Genomic DNA, 21,881 nt, shown 5'->3' with positions numbered 1-21,881 from the left:
TGTGTGTGTGTGTGTGTGTGTGTGTGTGTGTGTTCTGAGACAGGGTCTCTCTGTGTAGTCCTGGCTGTCCTGGAACTCACTCTGTAGACCAGGCTTTGAACTCGCAGAGATCCTCCTGCTTCTACCCCCTAAGTGCTGAGATTAAAGGCATGCAGCACCACTGCTCAGCCAAGATGGCTATTTTTAAAATAAGGGGTTGGAGAGATGGCCCACTGGTTAGAACGGTTACTGTTCCTGCAGAGGACCCAGGTTTGCCTTGTACACCCACATCATACAGTTCACAACCTTTTTCTGTAGCTCCAGTTGCAGGGTACCCGACTCCCTCTGGCTCCTCCAGCACCTGCATTCACATGGTGCATAAAAACTCACACAGCACACATACATAAAAATACATAAAGAGGTTAACAAAATAGATTCCGAGACCTATGAAAATACATTGGTTTATTTGCTTTGGAATGTATTTTTGCGGACAGGAGGACTGGTAGCTCTGTTAGTAGTAGATACCAATAGGAAGCAATTAAAAAAAAAACTCAGGTATTTTCTGGAAGTGATTCAGCTGTACTGATTTTAGATCTGCACAGAACAGCAAATCCAAGCATTTAGGAGCCCGTTTCTAGGTGTCCCCATTAGTAAGTGAGGGCAATCTCTCTTCCAGGTGGCTGAAGAACTTCACCAGGTGGAATCCTGTGCAGTTACGTGGTATAATCAGGAAAAGTTGATTCTCTTCGTCGTAACCAAAGTTGATTTGGTAAAGGATAGCATCTTTAAAGAACTGCGGAAACGCCTTCCAACTCACGCTGTCCCTGATGACATGGTGTTGATTGATGCTCTGCCAGTCACGTGCCATGGTAAATAAAGTGACGTAAAGCAGATGTGTGCCGAGCTGGAGAACACTAATTAGTTTAACAGCTGCATAAGTGCCGTTATCAGTGATATTAGCATGAATTACGGTAGACTCTGTTAATCGCTTTGTGTTACTAACTCATCCCTGATGAGAGACTCCTGTGGGCTGGTAGTATTCTGATTTGCAAGTAGGCTGCAAAATATATACTCTTAAATTCAGACATAGGGAGGGCCACATACCTGCACTGGGGAAACTGAGGCAGGAGGATTACCAAGCTTGACACCAGCTTGAGCTACATAGTAAGATCCTGCTTTAAAAAAAAAAAACCAAAAAGGAAAAAAAACCTATGAGGCTAGAGAGATGTCTCAGTGGTAGAAATGGTTGCATACCGGCCTGGTGGGTTGATAACTTGATGCTGCAATGGAGAGAGTCAAGTCCCAAGAGTTGTATCAACTTACACAGAACACACACAGACACATTTTAACGTGCATCGTGTGTGTGTGTGTGTGTGTGTGCATTCTTGATAGTTCCTTACCCGTGGCATTTTTATCTAAGGCATACTTGAGACCACGTCTTGAGCCTTTTTCCGTGGATAAAGAGCGTCTCCTTTCCTCTTGTCTTCGTAGCATTGGCCTTCAGAACTGACTCTCTGTGCACTATGATGTCTGAGCTTTACAGTGAAGAGCGTGTGGCTGATAAACATAGTGACTCTGGGGCAAAATTAATTTGCTTATTTTATGGGGTGGGATCAAGCCTAGGCCCACGTAGGTGCTGAACATGTGTTTTACTGCTTGGCTATACCCCCAGCTGCATGGTTAAAGTTTAAATGTTATTTTAATGTTTGTTATTTCTCTTCATACTAAGGAAAAATTGATGTTTCTGAATTAAACAAGATATATTTAGACTACATAAACTCGGAGCCTAGGAATAAGATCCATGGAAAAGAGGAACTTTGGGAAAAATTACAGTATTTATGGAAGGTATAGTTTCTTAAATAGAAACTTATTTCTGTAATTCATTCTTTGTAGGGAATTTTAGTATTCCTAGTAAACCAGTAAAAATGTTTTTAAAATGTTATTTCTGCCCAGGTGCCAAGTAGCATGTCTTCCTTAGTCCAGTCAGTTCATGCCAAAGGTTGGAGTGTTTAAGTAACTGTCTCACAGACATTCATTGAAAGGGAGCTAGTTTAAAAGGTGCTCGTGTCTACTCGCCTACTGACGTGACTTTTCTCGGGAGAGGCAGTGCAGTGCCTGTGCTCTCGCCAGGCTAGAACCATGCTGGACCGGGTGGGCTAGCCATCGCATGTTGGGCTCTGTCATTAGTCTTGAGAAACGTGCAGTAGCTGTGTGCTACTGCTCAGGCATTTTTGAATGTGTCCCAATAGGTCAGCAAATGTTCTTAGATAAGATGTAGATTTTTCAGCAGGCTTTGGTGTCCCAGGCCTTTAACTCCAGCACTTGGGAAGCAGAGGCAGGTGGATTTCTTTGTGTTCAAGGCCAGTCTGGTCTACAGAGCTAGTTCCAGAACAGAGAAACCCTGTCTCGAAAACAACAGCAATAAAAAGATGTAGATTTTCTGAATGCTTCTGTGAAGCAGATGCATTTGGTTAGTCTTAAAAACCGAGGACTGTTGTTATCGCTTACTGTAAGGCAGTTTGAGCTGTACGAAGTGGAATATCAGCCATGGGGATCTTAGGGACTAGTTGGTAAAGCAGATGTTTCTGTGACCTATTCCTTATTTTATGGGTAGGAAAACTGCTCTAAAGGGCATCATATTTACAGATTATAGAGTGAATCTGACAGAGTTGGTGGTATAGTGATAATCATTAGAACAGAAAAAACAATTTTTAACTATCTTAATTGTTAGCATTTTTTATGATGCTGTCTGTGTCACTTGTTACGTGTGCAGTCCTGTGTTCGGGCCTCTTACCGTGTCTCTCCCTCTCTGTGTGCAGTCCATTCTGAGTCTCCCTGGGGATCCCGAGGATGCCTGGAAGGTTCCCGAGGACTCGGTCTTCTTAGATAGCGGTGGTGATTCCCTCAAGTCCACGTGGCTCCTCAGTGAGATTGAAAAGCTCACTGGCACAGCTATGCCTGGGCTGCTGGAGCTTATTCTCAGCAGACCTATCTTAGAGGTGTACAACCACATCGTTCAGATCATGTTCGCACAGGAGGACCTGAAAGTCGGCAAGGGCTGTGCCACGAAAAGGAAACTCAGTGACACGGACCCAGAGGAAGCCAGCGGCAAACCTGCACAGCCGGCCTTGTCCTCTGCCCACGACAGCGAGGCAAACGCTCTGATTGCCCTCAGCAGAGGGAGTCAGCTCCTGTCTCTGGGCACTCGGGGGCTTTTAACTAATTTAGGACATTGCCCGTCAGTCTGTCCTCCTGATTTCATCTCACAGACTGACACTCAAGCACCAAAAGACTTAAGTCCTCCAGTTCCTGAAGAGAAGTTGAAAAAGCCATCAGTTTCTCAGGAGGGGAAACCTGCAGCAGGGGCTGAGACCGTGTTGCGAGAGAGGTGGCGGTCAGACACGGGCAAATGCGTAGATGCATCCCCTCTGCTGGTGATGGCAGCTGCCGATCCGTCATCCACAACCGTGTACATCGGCTCCCACTCCCACAGAGTGAAAGCGGTCGACCTTTACTCTGGGAAGACAAGGTGGGAACAGCTCCTGGGAGATCGAATTGAATCCTCGGCATGCGTGTCCAAGTGTGGAAACTTTATTGTAGTGGGTAAGCTTCTGAATCTGAGGTTCGTAGAGTTAAATTCCACACACACACACGCACGCACACAGACACAGACACACACACACACACACACACACACACACACACTTTCAGTCTGACACCCGGATGGAAGCTTAGCTCTGTATTGCTGTACTCTGATTTGGCAATGTTTAATTCACCACCTCACTTTTCTCACGGAGAAACGGAAACCGTAATAGAGCTTGATGCTGTGGCACACATTACGTTGAAACCCACTGACCCACCACAGTGTCCCTGGGTCAGGAAGTTTGGAGGCACTTAGCTGATGATCGAGGTCTCATGCTTCTGTAGGCCCTGAGGGCTTTATGTGGAGTGGCAGGTTTGCTTTCAAGACGGCTCACAGACAGCACTGTCAGCACAGGGCCCCTGTTCTTAGTTGGTTTCTGGTAAGAAGATTCAGGTTTTGCCACATGAGCCTCTCTCTATAGCTGTCTGAACATTTGCACAGCACGGCATCTGACTTCCCTCAGAGCGGGTGATCCCAAAGAGAAAGCCACAAGAGACCTGGGCTCTAAAACTGGAGACCATCATTTTTGTTTAATTGTGTTCATTAAACATAGATCACTAGGTCCAGTTCCTGCTCAGGGGAGAAAATTAGTTTCCATTTCAGGAAGAACGTCTAAGAATGTGTGGCTGTATTTTAAACCCATGGCAACTCTCAAAGAGTTCTGGGCAGGGTTAATCAAGCCCAGCAGTCCATTGGTACACTGCAAGGCTCTTCAATGATGGCGACACAGAAAACAGCTTGGAAATTGAATCTCAAGAGCAATGACCTGGCCATGGGCAGAGCAATGTAAAGTGTAGCAGTTGAAGCCATCCTAAATGGCTGTCCTCAGGTCCCATCCACTTCGTCTTATTCTGTGTGCCCAGGTCTCTGTAGCGACTTCATTTGGAGGTTTTTACCCTTTCTACATCAGGATCCCCGAACTTTCTTTTCATCCAGAGCCACACTTGGGAAGAGAAGTTCAGTGGAGTTACTAAGAATACCAGCTCTTAGATTTAAATCCTGATGCTGCCACATGGTAACTTTGAGATTTTGGCTCTTTTGTTTGTTAACCTGCTTCCATTGTTGTCATCCATAAGTATGGATATAATTACGCTAAAGTATTTGAAAATGTAGGCTGGGGATGTGGCTTGGATGGCAGAATGCTTGCCTAGCATGTCAGGGCCCTGCGTTCAGTCCCCAGCACTGTATAAACCAGATGGTGTGATCATGCACAACTGTAACCCAGCACTCAGGAGGTGGAGGCTGAAGGATCAGAAGGTCTTAGGAGACCTGAGGCTAGCCTGGGCTAATGGCCCCAGTCTCAAAAGAAAAAGCCCCATACATAGGATGTGCAGTGGACATTGGTTGTTATTCTTGCTAGCTTTTCTCAAACAGCTCTGAGCATCTGTACTGTTACAATAATGGTTGGGTAAAAGGAGAATAACCCGAGGCTCTGTGACACTGGGCAGTTTATCCGGTCACAGCCAGGGCAGATTTGAACCCAATTCTGTCAGTGTGTGTGTGTGTCCGTGTGCTCGTGAGGTGAGAGACTACTTGTTGGTTGTCTCTTTTCCCCCATGTTGGTCTGGGTATCATGACGTCAGGCTTGGTGGCAGGTGTCTTTACTGACCGTCTTGCTGCCCCGCAGTGCTATTAAAAACAAGGGCCTGCTGGGTGCGGAGGTATCCACCTGTAACTCAGCACTCGGGGCTGAGGCCTAGGGCTGGGTGAGAGACCTGTGCCGCCAGACCAGCACTGGCTGGGATTTTACAGGAATGTGCTCTTCAGGATCTGCTGTGTCTGCTGAAAGCTAAATCAGGTGCGAGAACAGACATATATAAGAAGAGTGTGAATACAAATTGTCATCATTTAAGCTAAATATTTTTATCAAGGTATCTTAATCTCATCGTTTATATTTTGTTTCTCTGTAGGCTGCTATGATGGATTAGTTTATGTTCTAAGAAGTAAGAGTGGAGAAAAACATTGGACATTTACTACTGAAGATGCTGTCAAAAGCTCGCCAGCCATGGACCCCACCACAGGCTTCATCTATGTCGGGTCTCATGACCAGCATGCGTATGCTCTAGACATCTATGTAAGGATTCCCTGTATCCGTGTCACACTGCAGACACGGGCATGTCACTGTAATGTGCGCCTGAGTCTGGAAGCAGGCATTAACTATAGCCCATGTATAACGTTTAGTCTGGAAAAAAGTGATTAGCCAAATTTAAACATCTTTAGGCATTTTTAACTTTCTTTCAAATAATTTCTGCAATATTAGGTATTCAGAATGACCATAACAGAAAAAAAGCTATTTTAAGCTCTTATTACATGAAAATATCAAACTTATGTAAAAATTATAAGGAAACTGCAATAATTTTTTTTGAAATAACAGTGAATCAAAGCTCACTGGTATAAATGGAAATAAAGAATAAATATAAGTTATTAGAAAAACCCAGAAGAAAATAAAAACAAGGGCATAAACACACAGGAGGAAGCTGCTGAGGACATAAATGTTTCAGACCTTTAGTACTCGAAGCAACGAAATGAGAAACTGATATTACAGTGATTGACAGTCGCGTCCCCGAGAGGTAGCAGCTTGTGTGGACGGGAGGACACAGGAGGACAGTTTGAGGGCTGGGATACAGCTCACTGGTACAGTGCTTGCCCAGTATGCACGAAGCCCTGAGTGCCATGCCTCCAGCCATACAGATGAGCTGGCACGTGAGTGATCCCAGCACTCGAGAGCTCGGTCATGTGCACATAGTGATGTAGTCAGCAATGCACAGGAAGTAAATGCAGAGACATAGTGTGGCTGTGGAAATCTCGTAATCTTTGACCAAAAAATTTGTTTCTATGATTCCACCCTGGCAAAATCATCAGAAACATAAATATATGCACCAAGTTGTTTATAAGATTGAGTAATTGGTTTCTAACAGTTTTTAGATCAGGAAGAGAGATTATTTTGAATATAATGCTTTAAAATTATTTTTAAAGCCATTTTGTAAAATCAGTGAAGGAAACATACTGAGCTGTGTGTTCAGAATGAGTAAATGCACACATGCACATCCATGAGGGCACACACATGCACATGCGTGCACACACACACACCAGTCGATCAAAAGGGAAAATGGTAGTGTGTTATCAGTATCAGTGACTTCCTTTGCTGCTCTGTGCTGTCTTACCTGGAATGGTAGTCCTAGCACTGACGAGGCTGAGGCAGGAGGATTCTGAGTGAAGTGAATAGGGAGGGCAGGGGAGAAGAGAAGAGAAGCCTGCATTCCTCTGGGTGCTGGCACCTTGCTCCTTGGTGCAGCATGTGCAAGGCTCTGGGTTCAATCCTAGCACCTCCAGAAGGAACAGAACCCAAAACTTAGCTATGTTGTATGTGGATTTGTTAGCAATGAGCACCACCTGATTAATTCAAATTCTTGTTTTCAGGAAAAGAAGTGTGTCTGGAAGCTAAACTGTGGTGGGATGATCTTCGCTTCTCCATGTTTGAGCCTGAGGCCACATCACCTGTACTGTGCTACGCTTCGGGGACTTTTACTGGCTATAAGTCCTGTAGGCATCCAGCCACTGTTAATTTAGCTCCTATCTTTATTTCTGATTTTGATGTTTAAAAGTTTGAGTACTTTTCAGTTAAATATAATCTACACATTAATGAGTTAGAATTCACTTAAAATGATTGAAATTATTTGGGAAAACAAGGTAGCATGTATTCATGTTTTTATTGTATTTGTTTTTTTAGTTATTTTTATTTTAGCCTTTAAAAAGATTTATTTGTATGTGTAACACATGTGTCTGGTGCCTGAAGAGGGCATGGGATCCCCTGGAACTGGAATCACAGATGGTCGTGAGCTACAGTGTTGTGGGTGCTGGGAACCAAACCTGGGTCACCTGCAAGAACAGTGGACTTCGTCACTGGCCCTCTCCAGACTGTTTGTAACCTTGTTAGACAGGATTTTCTCAGTCATTTTAAGGACTTCTTGTCTGCCCCTTACAGTGGTGAACACCTTTAATCCCAGCATGTGGGGGCAAAGACAGGTGAATCACAGGTGAATCACTGAGAGTTCCATGCTAGCCTGGTCTACATAGTGTTCCAGCCTGGGCTACATGGTGAGACCCTTTCTAAAAAAAAAAACTAAGCAAAACAAAAACATACAGCAACAAAAAAACTTCTTGTCTATTGTAAGGAGAGAGGTCTTGTTCATTTTTTTTTTCTAATCTTAAAATTGTTTTTCCTTTTTTTATGGGTTTTTTTTTTATTTTTTTCATTTTTGAGACAGGGCTTCTCTCTGTAGCTTTGGAGCCTGTCCTGGTACTAGCTCTTGTAGACCAGGCTTGCCTCTGCCTCTAGAGTGCTGGGATTAAAGGTGTGCGCCACTACCGCCTGGCTGTTTTTCCTTTCTAAAGATAGATTTTAGCTAGGCAGTGGTGGCATATACCATTAATCCTAGCAGCTGGGAGGCAGAAGCAGGCAGATCTCTGAGTTTGAGGCCAGTCTGGTCTATAGTGTGAGTTTCAGGACAGTCTGGCTGTTACATAGAGAAACCCATGTGTGAGCGTGCCAGCGTCATCGACAGCACCACTGTGTCACTGTTGCTGCTTGGCTCCAGCCTAGAAGATGTGTAGTTTGCTGTAAAGTGGCTCCACAGGTAAGGCACGTACCGCCAAGCCTGACAGCAGGAGTTCAGGCTCCTTCCCACATGCTGGAAGGAGAGAAGCAAGTTCTCCAAGCTGTCCTGCATTCTCCACATGTGCCCTGTGGCACGTGCATGTGTGCACACACAATAAATAAGTCAGCAAATGTAACTTTAAAATGGTAAAGGTGCTTGGTTAGTAAGTCATCTTCAGTGCTGTTGCTTCGGTCACAACAGGCTGCTGGGAGCGTCGTTTGGAAGCACTGCTGTGGACAGCCGCTCTTCTCTTCCCCACGGTGCTGCCAGCAGTACGTTTGCATCGGCTGTGTGGACGGGAGCTTGCTCTGCTTCACTCATGCAGGAGAGCAGGTGAGCAGGTGATCCAGTTCTGTGTGTAACCCCACCCCCAGCCCTGGTGACTGGACCCAGGGACTTGCTGTAATCAGCGACCGCTCTGTTATTGAGCTACATTCCCAGCCCTTGCTCACACACAAACACACATAAATACACACGTACATATACACATAGTATATATATGTATATATTATTATTATTATTATTAATTTCTTTTGATACAGGGACTCCCTTGCTATCCTGGAACTCATTGTGTAGGCCAGACTGGCCTAGAACTGTGATCTACCTACCTCAGCCTCTTTTTTTTCTTATTTTTATAATTTATTTATTTGTACTTTATGTACATTGGTATTTTCCCTGCACATATGCCTGTATGAGGGTGGTGGATCCCTGGAACAGGAGTTACAGACAGTTGTGAGCTGTCATATGGGCGCTGGGATTTGAACCTGGGTCCTCTAGAAGAACAGGTAGTGCTCTTAACCACTGAACTCTCTCTCCAGCCCCTGGCTCAGGCTTCTTGAGTGCTGGGATTGAAGGCGTTACCACCTGGCATGCCCAGATTTTTGTTTAAAGCTCTGACTATCTGCACTTACACTCCTTCATTCCACTTCCATCTCACTTGGTTTGGAAAACTTGAGTTAGACTATTTTCTCCCTTTCTCTTTGTTCTAGAGCTGTTTTTGGAACAAAGGCCAAGTTCCACACCCTGTCCAAGATTGTTAATAACGTACTTTGAAGACATAATACAGTTTTTTTCTGTAAACACACCAGTAGTAATTCTCAAGCAGCTCAGAATTACTTGTAACAGCATTGTAACGTAACTTGTCTTTGTTTTTACCACCGGAGCAGTCCAGTGGGAGAATGAAGCTACTTTCCAGAGACCGGCATTATTTTTGTCTCTGGAGCTACCCAGTCGTCTCCCTCACCTTTTCTGTCTGTATGAAGAAACCCTGCAGGCTTAAGAAAGTGCTGCGCTGGATAAAAGACTGATCGTTCCTCCTCTTCTTTGAAGGTGTGGCGCTTCTCTGCGGGAGGACCAGTCTTCTCATCCCCGTGTATCCCAGCATCAGAACAAGAAATATTTTTTGGTTCCCATGATTGCTTTCTGTACTGCTGTAGCATGGAAGGTCACCTGCAGTGGAAATTTGAGACTACCGCGCGGGTGTACGCAACTCCCTTTGCTTTCAGTAGCCAGAGCTGCAGCAGCGAATCCCTGCTGGCGGCCGCATCCACCGATGGGAAGCTGTGGATCCTGGAGTCTCAGAGTGGCAAGCTGCGAAGTGTGCACACACTCCCAGGGGAAGTTTTCTCTTCTCCTGTGGTCTGGGAATCCGTGCTTATCATTGGGTGCAGAAATAATTACATTTACTGTCTGGATTTATTGTGTAGTGATAATCAAGTATAGTCCTTGTAAGTATACATGTGTGTGTGAGATGGTTGGAAATATTGTAAAGCTATGTGGATGGTTTTATATTAAAGATTCTATTTTGGGTAAGGAATTTGTCTGCTGTACTTCAATAGAGAGCAACCATGTTTATTTCTTATAGAAGGAGCAGGAGCTTCTAGGGCGGGTTGATAAAACACCTGCTATAGTTTTTTAAATAAACTTTTAAGATTTATTTTATGTATATGATGCTCTATCTGCATGTACACCTATAGGCCAGAAGAGGGCATCTGATCCCATTATAGATGGTTATGAGCCACCATGTGGTTGCTGGGAATTGAACTTAGAACTTCTGGAAGAGCAGCCAATGCTCCTAACCACTGAGCCATCTCTCCAGCCCACACCTGCTGTATTTTGTAGTACTTTTAATTAAGTACTACAAATGTGATGGTGTGCTGGATAGTTTCATGTCAACGTGACACATGTTAGTCATTTGAGAGGTGGGAACCTCAACTGAAAAAAAAATGCCTCCATAAGACTGGGCTGTAGGTGAGCCTCTACAGAATTTTCTTAATTAATGATTGATAGGGGAGAGCCCAGCCCATTGTGAGTGGTGCCACCCTGGACTGTTTCTGGCTTCTTTAGCAGGTTGATCAAGTCATGAAGAGCAAGCCAGTAAGCATCACGCCTCCATGTCCTCTGCATCAGCTCCTGCCTGCAGGTTCTTACCCTGTTTGAGTTCCTGACTTCCTTCAGTGATGGACTATGGTATGGAACTGTAAGCCTCACTTGCTTTTGGTCATGGCGTCTCATCACAGTAACCTTAACTATGACAAGTGGTGAATTATATGTTTTAGAAACATCTTTTAATTGGTCAAAAAGATGCTGGTTTGAAAATCACCAAAATACCTCACTGTGTGTAATTAAGAAGGTGGAAACATAACCCTACTATGGTACTTTGGGGGCGGCACCTTTGTGAGATGGTTAAGATTATATGAGGATGTGTGTGCGTGTGCGTGTGCGTGTGCGTGTGTGTGTGTGTGTGTGTGTGCACGTGCGCGCGTGCGTGCACACGTGCATGTGCATGTGTTGGGCGATGCTGCTGACCCTGAGGGACTGGAACTTTGTAAGGAGAGACCAAGGCCTGTGTGCTCTGCTTTGCCATGTGATGTCCAGCATCACCTTGGTTGGGACTCTGCAGAAGGTCTCTATTAGTAAGGGACACATAACTAGATGTGGCCACCAGTCCTTGACCTCCTCAGATTTCAGAACTGAGAGCTGAATAAACGTGTATTTATTATAGTCAGTCTGTGGTATTCAGCCATGGACAAGTGAACAGAGACAGCTAGTAAAACATAGTTCTTGCTGTGGATTGAGCTCGTTTGTAAACTGGCTAGCGTTTGAAGTCGAGCCAGCAGTGAGTGTCTGCATAGAAGGCAGCAGAGGACGGAAAACTGTCTTCTCGAGCAAGGCTCATGGCATTTTCATGCCTTTGGACATCAGAGCTCCTGGTCTGGGAAGGAAATGCAGCAGCAGCAAATGTATCCCCTGCTTCTCAGGCCTGCAGGTTACACCATCAGCTCCCTGGTCTTGCGGCCTCTGGCCTTTATCTGAGTTGAACTATACCCTGGGTTCTGCAGGTCTGTAGTGTGCGAACACCACGTGGTGGCACTTCTCAGTCTCCATAACCTCATGAACCAGTTCTGGAATCTCTGCCTTTGTGACCATCAGTTGCTTGTTTCTCTGGAGCAATCCTGTTAGGCTCTAGGTTTCACAATAAGTATATCTATAGCCTTTCATTTCTCTCTCCACCTAGCTAAATATATCTGATCAGTTATGTTTCTTTAGAGAACCCTAACATATTAAGGTTGTTTTGTGGGTTTCTGGGGTCTAAAAATCTCTGTGGAAAAGAAAGGATCGGAATATGTTTTGAGTTATAAACAGACTATACCATTGACTTTATACTGAAAAAGATTTTTATCTTTGGTGTTTTTGCCTGAATGTATCTAAGTGTACCATGTGTATGCATTCCCTCCAGAGACCAGAAGAATATGTGGGAGCCTCTGGAGCTGGAGTGAGCCACCATGTAGATGCTAGGAACTGAGCCTGGGTTCCCTGTATGAGGCAAGAACTCTTAACCTGAACCATCTCTGTAGACTGAGTTAAAGGTTTTTAAAGGTAGGCTCTATTTATCAACTTAGGTTCATTATTTCAAAGCTGGGGAGGCAGGGGAGTCATGTACGTGTATTGTGTACTGCTCGGGCTTGAACCCAGGGCTTTGTTCATGTGAGGTGAGCACTCCACCATTGGACTATATCTCTAGGTCCTTATTTAGTACTTTTAAGCAGGCAAAAGTGCCCATATTACACACACACACACACACACACACACACACACACACAGAGTTTTGACTTAATACAGTGACTTTGGCCTTCATCAGTCCCGCTGTGCAACCCAAGCCAACCTCACCGTTTTCACCAAGTTGTCTTTGCGGGTCAGCTGCTCAGAGCCCAAGGTGTAGCCTGTGGTAGCCGGGCCTCAGCTGAGGGTGATGCTGCTGGGCTGTGACCTGGAATAAAAGACTGCAAGATCATTTTATCCGAGACTGAGACCACTCACTTCCTACCGGACTTGAGGTAAACATCTGGGCTTGTTCATATATATGTTCGTCCACTGGATATTTGGGGTGGGGTGGGAGGTAGGATAAACACAGTAGCATTAAAAACTTGAACCTTTCTTGTTCTTCCAAAGCTCTGTAAATAAGAGATTGCCCGTAGATGGCCATCTGGATAAGTCACAGCTTCAGCTTAATAAGGACATTCATCAGTGCCAAAGGTCTTGTCAGTATTTTATTGAAAGGTCTTTCCCTTAAATAATGGATTTTTTTTTTTTTTACATTCAAACTGTATACAACCAAAATCTCAAAATAATATTAAAATCACACTAAGGAATTTTTATTAAGTATCTACTTTAATTTTATTGTTGGTAAAAATATTGCAAGACACTTATAGCTAATGTTGCTGCTTTAAAATAAGCAAACTAAAATCACGAGAAGAGACGGTGGATACATACTATACATTTGTAGATGATCAGCTAAAGTGAGAATTTCATGGTAATCAATCATGTTTTATAAGAAACAATTGCACTTGAAACATCTTTAAAGTAAACAAAAACTCTACTTCCATATGTAAGTCTATGAACAGAGGTTAATCACCTATATAACCTTGTCAGAAGTATGTTTAAATTTAAAAAGCTTGTATATTTAATATAGCAGTCATTCATTAAAAAAAAAAGTCTTGAACTTTTGTTTTCACAGAACTTTCCATAGTTTGTTGCTCAGACAAGCGCAACACAACTGAAGCAGAATAACACTTCCTTGGTACTCAGTGCAGGTTTGGGTGACTTGGAAATGTAATGTTGAGCATGTGCTTTTTCAGCAAGAATGACGACCGCCTGTTCCTCGGTAGATTCTTCTTTAAAGATATCCGTGGGGCATTTTTAACTATGCTATATCTTGTACTGTGTGTGGGCTCATGGTATCGAGTCAGTATGAACGCATCTACTAGTCTTTCTTTAATTTGTTTTAAGACGGGGTCTCCACTGTGTAGCCTTGGCTGGCCTGGAACTCATCATGTAGACCAGGCTGGCCTTGAACACACAGAGATCCACCTGTGTCTGCCTCCCAAATGCTGGGTAAAAGGCATGCGTCACCATGCCCAGTCCTATTCTTCCTTAGGCATCTTATTTCTGGTCCTGTTCGCTGCCATGACTGTGGTACTGGCCAAAGCCAAGAGGATGGAGGAAGAAGCCAGTTTGGAAGAATCACTGTGGCACTGTAAGTCTAGGGCTTTGTGTGGGAAGATTCCCATTCTGTAACTCTAGGGCTTTGTGTGGGAAGATTCCCATTCTGTAACTCTAGGGCTTTGGGTGTTCTATCAGTGAGGAAATCATTGAACTAACAATTGTCTACACATAAGATTTAGAAATGAATACCAGTGTGGGAAACATGCAGTGGAATATTAGTTGCTTACAATAGCAGTAACAACAAAAAAGTTACATTGATTAACAGTCGGAAGGTCCAGTAAATATAATACTAAGTCCAACTTGCAATAGTACAGCTATCCACTTGACCACACAGGCCAGCTGCTTCATGAAGCTGAGCCACTGTTTCTAGAGAGAAAATGGTTTCTATATGGTAAACAGCATCCCTGTCATCTGTGGAGCAGACAGAATGACAGCACATTGCATATTGAGTAAGCACAGAGGAAAAGGAGTGATGTATGCTATAAAATATGTTAGTGCAGGGGACCAAAAGGGAGGGAATCCCCTGCACTGGGCTAAGATCCTACACCTAGAAAAGGAAACAATGCCAACACCGGGAAATACAAAGTGATCGCCAGCAGTATGTAGGCATTTGCTGGTATGTCTAGTGTCATGTAAAGCAAATCTAGAGAAATAAACATAAATACATGTGGCTTTGACACTGCCAAGTCCCTTGTATGCACATGTGTATGATAACAAGGCCACGTAAAACTCTGAGATGCTTCTTTTAAAGGTATCAAGGTGAATGCTCTACATTGTAAATGCTTTGGAACATTCGACTCTGAATTATTCAAGTACAAGAAAGGAACAAAAAATTCTCTACAAGAAGTCCTTAGAACAAATAGGTTACACATCTTGGCTTGTTCATTTTCCCTTAAGGCCAAGGGGAAATTTCAGAGGCATGTAATGCCAACAACCTAAACTATCGTACATAAATGGCTGGTTTGGGTGACGGTTTTATTTTCTTGTCTCACATTTGCATCTTTGGGTGGACAAGCCTTCTCTTCATAACGTGAAAAGCTAGGTTACACCAGGTTCTTAACTTTTGGATGTCATCAGAATTCATCTGAAGGGTTTCTCCTAAAATCTATATCCTAGGCCCTGTTCTCCCAGGATCTATCTGGGAGTGCCGCCCGGGCTGCTGGAGAGCCACTGCGCTACATGAGGGGTCTCCTCAGCAACAGCTCTGACCCAGAGTTTGTTCCTTTGGAGCCAGCGGGGCCAGACAGTCCTTGCTCTTTACAGAGGGCACTGCTGTAACAGGGTACACCATGGATCAGTCAGTATGAGTGGTTTGCTACGTTGTGGTTTTAGGGTGGGAAAAAAGTCATGAGAACCAGACATAGGCACAGAGCTGGGGGCCAGCTTTTCCTTATTCTCCCAGTCACTGCATCCAGGAGAGTGATACCATGTTTTATGTACATGTGAACCTGTCACTGTTCCATATGCAAACACATAGGGTAAATGTTTGGGGTAGAAGAGTAGAGAATCAAAATAAAAAAGAGTAATAGATTGGCAAAAGGATATAATCTGAAATGGTGCGTGGGTGTGCATGTATATGTGGGGACCATAGATGGGCATGGCAGGCTCTCCTGAGCTCTCCTGTGCAGATTTAGATGGGCACAGATGGGCATGGCAGGCTCTCCTGAGTTCTCCTTTGCAGATTTTGCTTCATGTGGTCCCTCAGCCAAAACTGTCTCTTGAGAACTAGGGGAGCTCAAGGCACCAGGACCCAGGGTTGTGCAAATACACTCTTTACAATGAACACCACCAGTGCAGTTTCTAAACATTATTTTAGAGCCTATAAAACATGCTTCTTTTCCCTAACTTGGTTTCTTTACCGCATATAAAAAAATAAATAAATAAAAAGGGCAAGAGAAGAGCCAGCAACTGGCCACAGACATGGGAAAGAGTCACTGTTTACTTAATGATTTGTGGGCAGTCACTCCAGGCCTTTGCTTTTCTCTTGGCCAAAGCCAGCCAGGCAGGTTCTGTAGACACGGGGGCAGCGTCTGGGGTGGAGAACCTCTTGGTGACCTCCTTTACCAGAGGTGCTGGGGGCGCAGAGTCTGAGATCTCCACTGCGTTGTTTGAAGGAAGAGAGAAATAAGAACCACATAAAAACAAACATTTTAGTCAATAGAATTATATGTACTTACTATACATGAAATGATGCATGCATGCATGCACACACACACACACACACACACACACACACACCTCAGAACACCAAAATCTAGCTAGCTGTTCACAGAATTACACATAAGAACATTTAAAATCTGCTCTTAGGACTTTAAGAATCCAGTAGGCTGTTAGCTCTAGTAACTGTTACACAACAGATTTCCTTTTTTTTCTATTTATTTACTTGTTTATTTATTTACTTATTTTTTGAGACAGGGTTTCTTAGTGTAAGAGTCCTGGCAGTCCTGGATCTTACTCTGTAGACCAGGCTTGCCTCAGAGATCCATCTATGTCTCCTGAGTGCTGGGATTAAAGGCAAGTACTACTGAACTTCTCTGAAATGTTGTACCCTTAAGCAAACATTTCACAGGTGGTCCCCTCTCCAGAACAAAATTTTGACTTATTTAGTAGTATGAAAGTCAAGCCAGGCATGATAGTGCGTGCCTTGGAACTTCTATGGTCCCGAACTCCTGGTCTTCCTGCCCCAGCCTCCCAAGTGCTGAGATTACAAGTGTGGGCCATGGGGCCTGGCAAATTGGTGAAGTCAATAGCAGGCTGCCTCCTCCACAGAGCAGCTCCTGGCTCTATTAAGCTAGCATTATTATAAAGTGCGATAATCCTTTTGTCCTTCCAACTGGACAGAGAAAAGAATGACCTCTTGGGCCTTGCACCTTCCACTTTTCATGAAAAAGAAATCTCAGTCTTAGTCTAACATTTAGAACCCACATTGTAAGAGCAAATGAAAATACTTAGAGGGCCCAGAGATCAGTGTTCTAAGGTAGTTCTGGTATACGAACACTCCTACTTTACCACTAGGTAGTGAAACCTTTAATATGTCCACATCTCCAGACCTCAGGAGACAGGTAGCCAAGGCATGCGTGTTAGTATTCAGGCATCTGCACTGGCCTGCCCTTGGGGTCCTGACAGGGTACGTCCTCAGTTACAGCCACTAAGAGCACCCCCTGTGCACATTCACTACATTCCCATCGATTTTTCTCTCTACCTCTCTCTCCTTCACCATTCCTGTCCCCAGGGTCCGGTCTCTGCCCCTTCTCTCTCCTCTTCTGGTAGACCTCCCATGTGAGTCCTGTTGTATGGCATGATTCCTTAGCGCCATTTTTTAAAATAAATTTTAACATTGGTGACACAAGATTCAGCAGGCCCTCCTGGTGCTTCCTCGAGCCCACCAGAGGTCTGAGGCATGCCGGGACCCTAGTCTACAGACGACAGTCTCACTTTTCCAACAGAGCACTGGGCCCCTTCATCCAACACCGGCCTGTCTGGACAGTGAAGGGGGCAGAGATCAGTCCCTGGAGATGAGTGGCAGAAGAGAAAAAGAGAAAGAGGGAAGGAGGGAGAAAGAGAGGGGGAGAGATGGTCAAGGCCCACCTTTTAAGGGAAAAGTAGTGAGGTGCTCTTAGCTGCAGCTAGGACTATCCTGTCAAGCCCCTAAGGACAGGCCAGTACAGACGCCTGAATGTTGGTAATGGGAGAGGCTGGGGCTTAGATATGGCTACGGTTTGCACTATCTCCCCGGTGTTTACATGTAGGAAGACTAATTTTCTAGTGTGGTGGCAATGAATTCTTCAGCGTTGGGAGGCAGAAGCCTAGTGGTGTGTGCTTGGGTGTTGGAGACACGCCCCTGGGGAATAATGCAGCTGCATAGGGAAGCAGATGTCCTGGGAGTTCATGCAATTACAACTATTCATCCTCCAAGTGACTTGTAGCAAGGAAAATAGTGGGCCACTATGGGCCATTTTTTATATCTGTTATAAACAGATGACTGTTATTAACACCCAGGACACAGTGCTGAGAAAACTTTCTCCAAAGTCAGGCGACCCGAGACCTCCTCTTGGGATCCTGTCAGTGGAGGTGCTGTGGCTCACTGGGACAGAGAAGCAGCTGCCACCTCCAGCTTCCACAGAGGTCCAGGTGGCGGCTTTCACACACTTAGACCAATCTTGTCATTTCAGATGACAGGACCCTGGGGTCTACTTCCAAGCCCAGGATCGCTCTATGTCAGTTCTGCCTAAACTTTACACCTCGCCTTCCCCAGCCTATTATACTCATCTCTTTCTTTGTTTAATGTCCTGGTAGATGCCCTTCCTTGCTGTAACAGACAGACAGACAGATGATAAATAATAAAAGTGGATGGTAGGCAATGAGGTACTGGTGATGACTCATGTTGCCCTATTGAATGTTCAGAAACTAGGGGCAAGCCAGTTGGTGTCAAATCAGCCACAGCTTACGTGTTTACACCATGGAAGGTAGCGAAGGCTGCAAACTCTAAGGAGATGACTGCACAGGCATTTTACTGTCTCCCCTGAGAGCCGGGGAATTCCTGCTGTCTGCATCAGCATCAGCGTTTTACAACTGGGTCTTGAGAGCCTGTGCTCTGTGATGTCTAAGATGCTATGTCACTCCATGACAGGGAATAAAGCTGCTCTCAGGCAAACTAGGGTGTACCGGCGCTCTACCTGTCACAGATGTGGGAAGAGTGTTGGCCTTCTTCAGCTGTTCTCGGCGCTGGAGCCTGGACACTGCAGTTTCAGGCTTCTTCTCTTCTGATGGAGTGGCGGATTTGTGCAGGGAACCGGCTCTGCTTCCGGGCTGCGGGCTGACACTGACCTGCATTAGCACAGAGAAAGCATGTTTTCAGGGCATGACCTCTCAGCCCCGCCACGAAGGGACTGGGCTGCACCACTGGGCTGCACCTGTGAGTGGTGTGTTCAGGGCAGGCCTCCAGTGAGGGCCCCCAGTGCCTTGTACCAAGGACGGGAAGTTACTTTCCAGGACGAGCCCCATCAAGATGATCAGAAAGTCAGGTCATAGAAGAAGGCTCCAGATATACTCTGCCCACTGAACAAACTCACTTCCCTATCTCCTACTTATAGTAGTTTCCCTTCTCCAAGATGGATCAGTCTAAGATCCTTGTGGGATGTCTAAAGCCAGGGGCAGAACTAAACGCTGATTGTTCTGTTTCCTTCCCTTCAGTCTGTGATTGTTGTTACGAAGCCAAGCGCTTTCGCCCCAGGAAGGCCTTTCCAGCTCCTTGGCATCAGCTTAATTTTTAAATTCATTTTACATACCAAACACTGGACAAAGAGTGTCTGATGTGGGAGTCCCCTCTGTGTGCTGTGATTACCACCAATGAATAAAGAAACTGCCTTGGCCTGTTGATAGGGCAGAACTTAGGCGGGGAGGACTGGACTGAATGCTGGGAGAAAGAAGGGCAGAGTCAGAGAACATGGAGCCACCAGAGACAGATGCAGGTCGGAACTTCATCTGGTAAGCCACCACCACGTGGCAATACACAGATTAATAGAAATGGGTTAAATTAATATGTAAGAGTTAACAAGAAGCCAGAACTAATGGGCCAAGCAGTGATTTAATTAATACAGTTTCTGTGTGATTATTTTGGCTTCGGGTGGCCAGGATGAACAAGCAGCTCCCTGCAACAAGTATCTCTTGTCTCTGGGAATAGAACAAGGGATTTCATCATACAAAATGGGCAATTTAAACCTATGAATTTCTGGAATTTTCCACTTAATATTTCTAGATCATGATTGACCACAAGTCAAACCATGGAAAGTGAAACCTCAGATCAGTGGGCAGGGACACTCCTGTAAGCACAGTATGGGAGCTGCTGTAAATACATCCATCTTAGATCCTGCCGAATAAGGCTTGCATAGTAAAAGCATAGTAAAACCAAGTTAAATTTAAAATTTGCTGCTTAAAAAATGCTTCCCTGATTTAAAGGCAGTCAATTTCTCTACTTCCCTGCCCTCTATAAACAGCACCTCCGGGTGGCATCTTAAAAATGACCTCGCGTGACTTGGAGAAGAGCTAAGCTCGGCTTGGGACGGCAGCACTGAGAACGGAGAGGGAGGGCTACTCACAGTTTCTTTACAGAGCTTCTCTGCTTGCTTGGCCTCCCGGGCTTGCTTCCTCTCCTCTCGGGTCGCCTGCTGCTCACGAAACCCCTTTTGCTTTTGCAGCGCCAATGTTATCCACAGCGGCTGAGCAGCTTCACCTTTCTCTGTTAATTTGGAGCCATCTACAGAGTGCCTGCTCTGGAGCATGGGCTTCTCTACAGAGGAAAGAAGATGACGTTTGCTGCGATTAGCACTTGGCTTAGCGTCTCTTCCCATAAAACTGTGGCATAATTCCTGATAGGTGTATGACGTCTATGCTGGTGCCCAAGGGATCCCATTGGCTGGGAGGTGACATCTCTGACTAACAGGAAAATGGGTGTTTTTCTTCCCTAAAGTGGAACTACTTTATAAGAAAATAAAATTGCCAATGTGATAAAAATCAAAGTTTATGGGAGACCCAGGCAGTATGTGGTTCATTGCTTTTGTGGGCTTTGTTTTTTAGCAACAGAAACGTTCTTCTCAAAAAATGTTTTTTATGGCACCCCAGTGTTTGAAGAACAAAAAACCAGCGGTGTTGTATACTTGAGGTAGCTGCTGAGGGGAATTCAGACTCCACAGTGTTTGTGTCTTGCCATCTATTACCTAAACACAAACAGAAACTAAAAAGACAAATTGTTTTTAAGAGGAAAAAGGAAGGAAGTCTTATTTCCTGAGAACTGCAGTTTCTGTAGAGTAGCCTGGGGTTACGGGTCATATTTTATAAGACTGATATACTACCCACGTACTCTAAAAGACTAAGTGTAAAGGCTTATTAGGTCTGGCTCCCACGACCATAACAGGACATTCAAATTGGATTCCTATTTGAGCCTCAACCAAGGATTTTCCCAAAGCTTGTGACAAAATAATCATTGCTACATTGTCACATTTTCTACAGTACAGGGCCACCTACTATGGACCCTCATGGTACAAGACCATCAAACAGCCACCACCAGGACATGGGAAAATTCAGATGGTAGCTGAAGACTAGACTTTCTTTTGGATATCCTACTGTCCTTACATAGCCTCTGGAAGGCAGGCTCCTTTGTTAGCCAGCGGTCTTCAAAGTTGGTTGAATGTCCTAGAAAATGTGTAAGACATTTCATAGGGGTGAAGAAATTATGAAATTTTTAATTTGTCACTTTTAAAGATTACGCATGTAAACGCCTGAAAATGGAAAAGGGGCCAGCCAAAGAAACCCACCCTGGCTCTGAAACCAGAGCTAGTGGGAAACACACACACACACACACACACACACACACACACACACACACACACACACACACACACCCTGGATCTGAGACCTGAGCCAGTGAAAAAAAATACTTTAGCCCTGAACCCAGAACCAAAGAAAAAACATCCTGACTCTGAAATCAGAGCCAAAGAAACACACTTTGGACCTAGAACCAAAGCCAGTGAAAAAAATATGCCCCAGCCCCAAAACAAGAGCAAAAATCTTTTAAAAAGGCCAGTGAAAGAAACACAATTTGCCCCTGAAACCAGAGCCAACTCTGCCCCTGACTAACTAAACTAACCAATCCCTGCGCAGGAAAACTAATCAATCCTTGAGCAGAAAAATCTCGCTGGGAAAACTCCACCTCTAAGAAGCCCTATATAAGTGCCCCCACCCCTGCCAGTTCTGTTGGGGTGCTGTCTTTCCCCATTGTGGCAGAGGCAGCCACTCGCCTGGACTCCTCCTTCCCAAACAAATCTCTTAAAAGAGTCTTGGGTGAAGATCTTCATTTGCAGATGCACAATAGAAGAACCTTGCTGAGACGTCCCTTATGGGACCGAGCAGAAAAACCTTGCTGATAAGTTCTTTTAGAAGGACTAAGCAAGGCTGAGCCGAACAGAAAAGAAGAATCTCACTGAAATGTTCCCTTAGTGGGGGGCTGAGGAGGACTGAGCAGAACAGAAGACCATCACTGCTGAGCAAGACTGAGCAGAAAACAGTAAGAGCTTTTCTTGGAGGGGGGGGGGAGATTG

The 21,881-nt window shown here is 44.8% G+C and overlaps 2 protein-coding genes and 1 long non-coding RNA gene across 10 annotated transcripts in view; 2 read left to right on the top strand and 1 right to left on the bottom strand.

Annotated features, from left to right (window-relative positions):
- The window catches only part of Aasdh (aminoadipate-semialdehyde dehydrogenase), a 26,204-nt gene extending 15,547 nt beyond the window's left edge, over positions 1–10,657 (top strand). Inside the window, exons 9-16 of one of the 3 annotated variants that reach the window (XM_005359376.3) lie at positions 656–848; positions 1,709–1,824; positions 2,799–3,582; positions 5,533–5,696; positions 7,043–7,165; positions 8,482–8,613; positions 9,610–10,007; positions 10,627–10,657. In XM_005359376.3, the coding sequence (XP_005359433.1) occupies positions 656–848; positions 1,709–1,824; positions 2,799–3,582; positions 5,533–5,696; positions 7,043–7,165; positions 8,482–8,613; positions 9,610–10,002 (1,905 nt within the window). In that variant the 3' untranslated portion in view covers positions 10,003–10,007; positions 10,627–10,657. Of the gene's footprint in view, positions 1–655; positions 849–1,708; positions 1,825–2,798; positions 3,583–5,532; positions 5,697–7,042; positions 7,166–8,481; positions 8,614–9,446; positions 10,530–10,626 lie in introns of those variants that run through there. The other 2 variants (XM_026785316.1, XM_026785317.1) reach the window with 2 other exon arrangements.
- Positions 10,658–12,036: 1,379 nt separating this feature from the next.
- LOC113457492 lies at positions 12,037–20,051 on the top strand. 2 transcript variants are annotated; one of them, XR_003378048.1, is made up of 4 exons: positions 12,037–12,159; positions 12,422–12,617; positions 12,733–13,816; positions 19,983–20,051. It is a non-coding gene; the product is annotated as an uncharacterized LOC113457492 (long non-coding RNA). The 2 variants fall into 2 exon arrangements; XR_003378049.1 differs by lacking the exon at positions 19,983–20,051 and adding an exon at positions 18,979–19,048.
- The window catches only part of Kiaa1211 (KIAA1211 ortholog), a 217,024-nt gene continuing 207,965 nt past the window's right edge, over positions 12,823–21,881 (bottom strand). For all 5 annotated transcript variants that reach the window (XM_013350803.2, XM_026784982.1, XM_026784981.1 and 2 more), the window contains 3 exons: positions 19,884–20,074; positions 18,462–18,612; positions 12,823–15,884 (listed from right to left, as the gene is read on the bottom strand). In XM_013350803.2, the coding sequence (XP_013206257.1) occupies positions 15,724–15,884; positions 18,462–18,612; positions 19,884–20,074 (503 nt within the window). In that variant the 3' untranslated portion in view covers positions 12,823–15,723. The remainder of the gene's footprint in view (positions 15,885–18,461; positions 18,613–19,883; positions 20,075–21,881) is intronic.

This window comes from Microtus ochrogaster, linkage group LG1 (genome assembly GCF_000317375.1).
Source record: "Microtus ochrogaster isolate Prairie Vole_2 linkage group LG1, MicOch1.0, whole genome shotgun sequence".
NCBI lineage: Eukaryota > Metazoa > Chordata > Mammalia > Rodentia > Cricetidae > Microtus > Microtus ochrogaster.
This window is presented reverse-complemented; position numbering and strand designations above follow the sequence as displayed.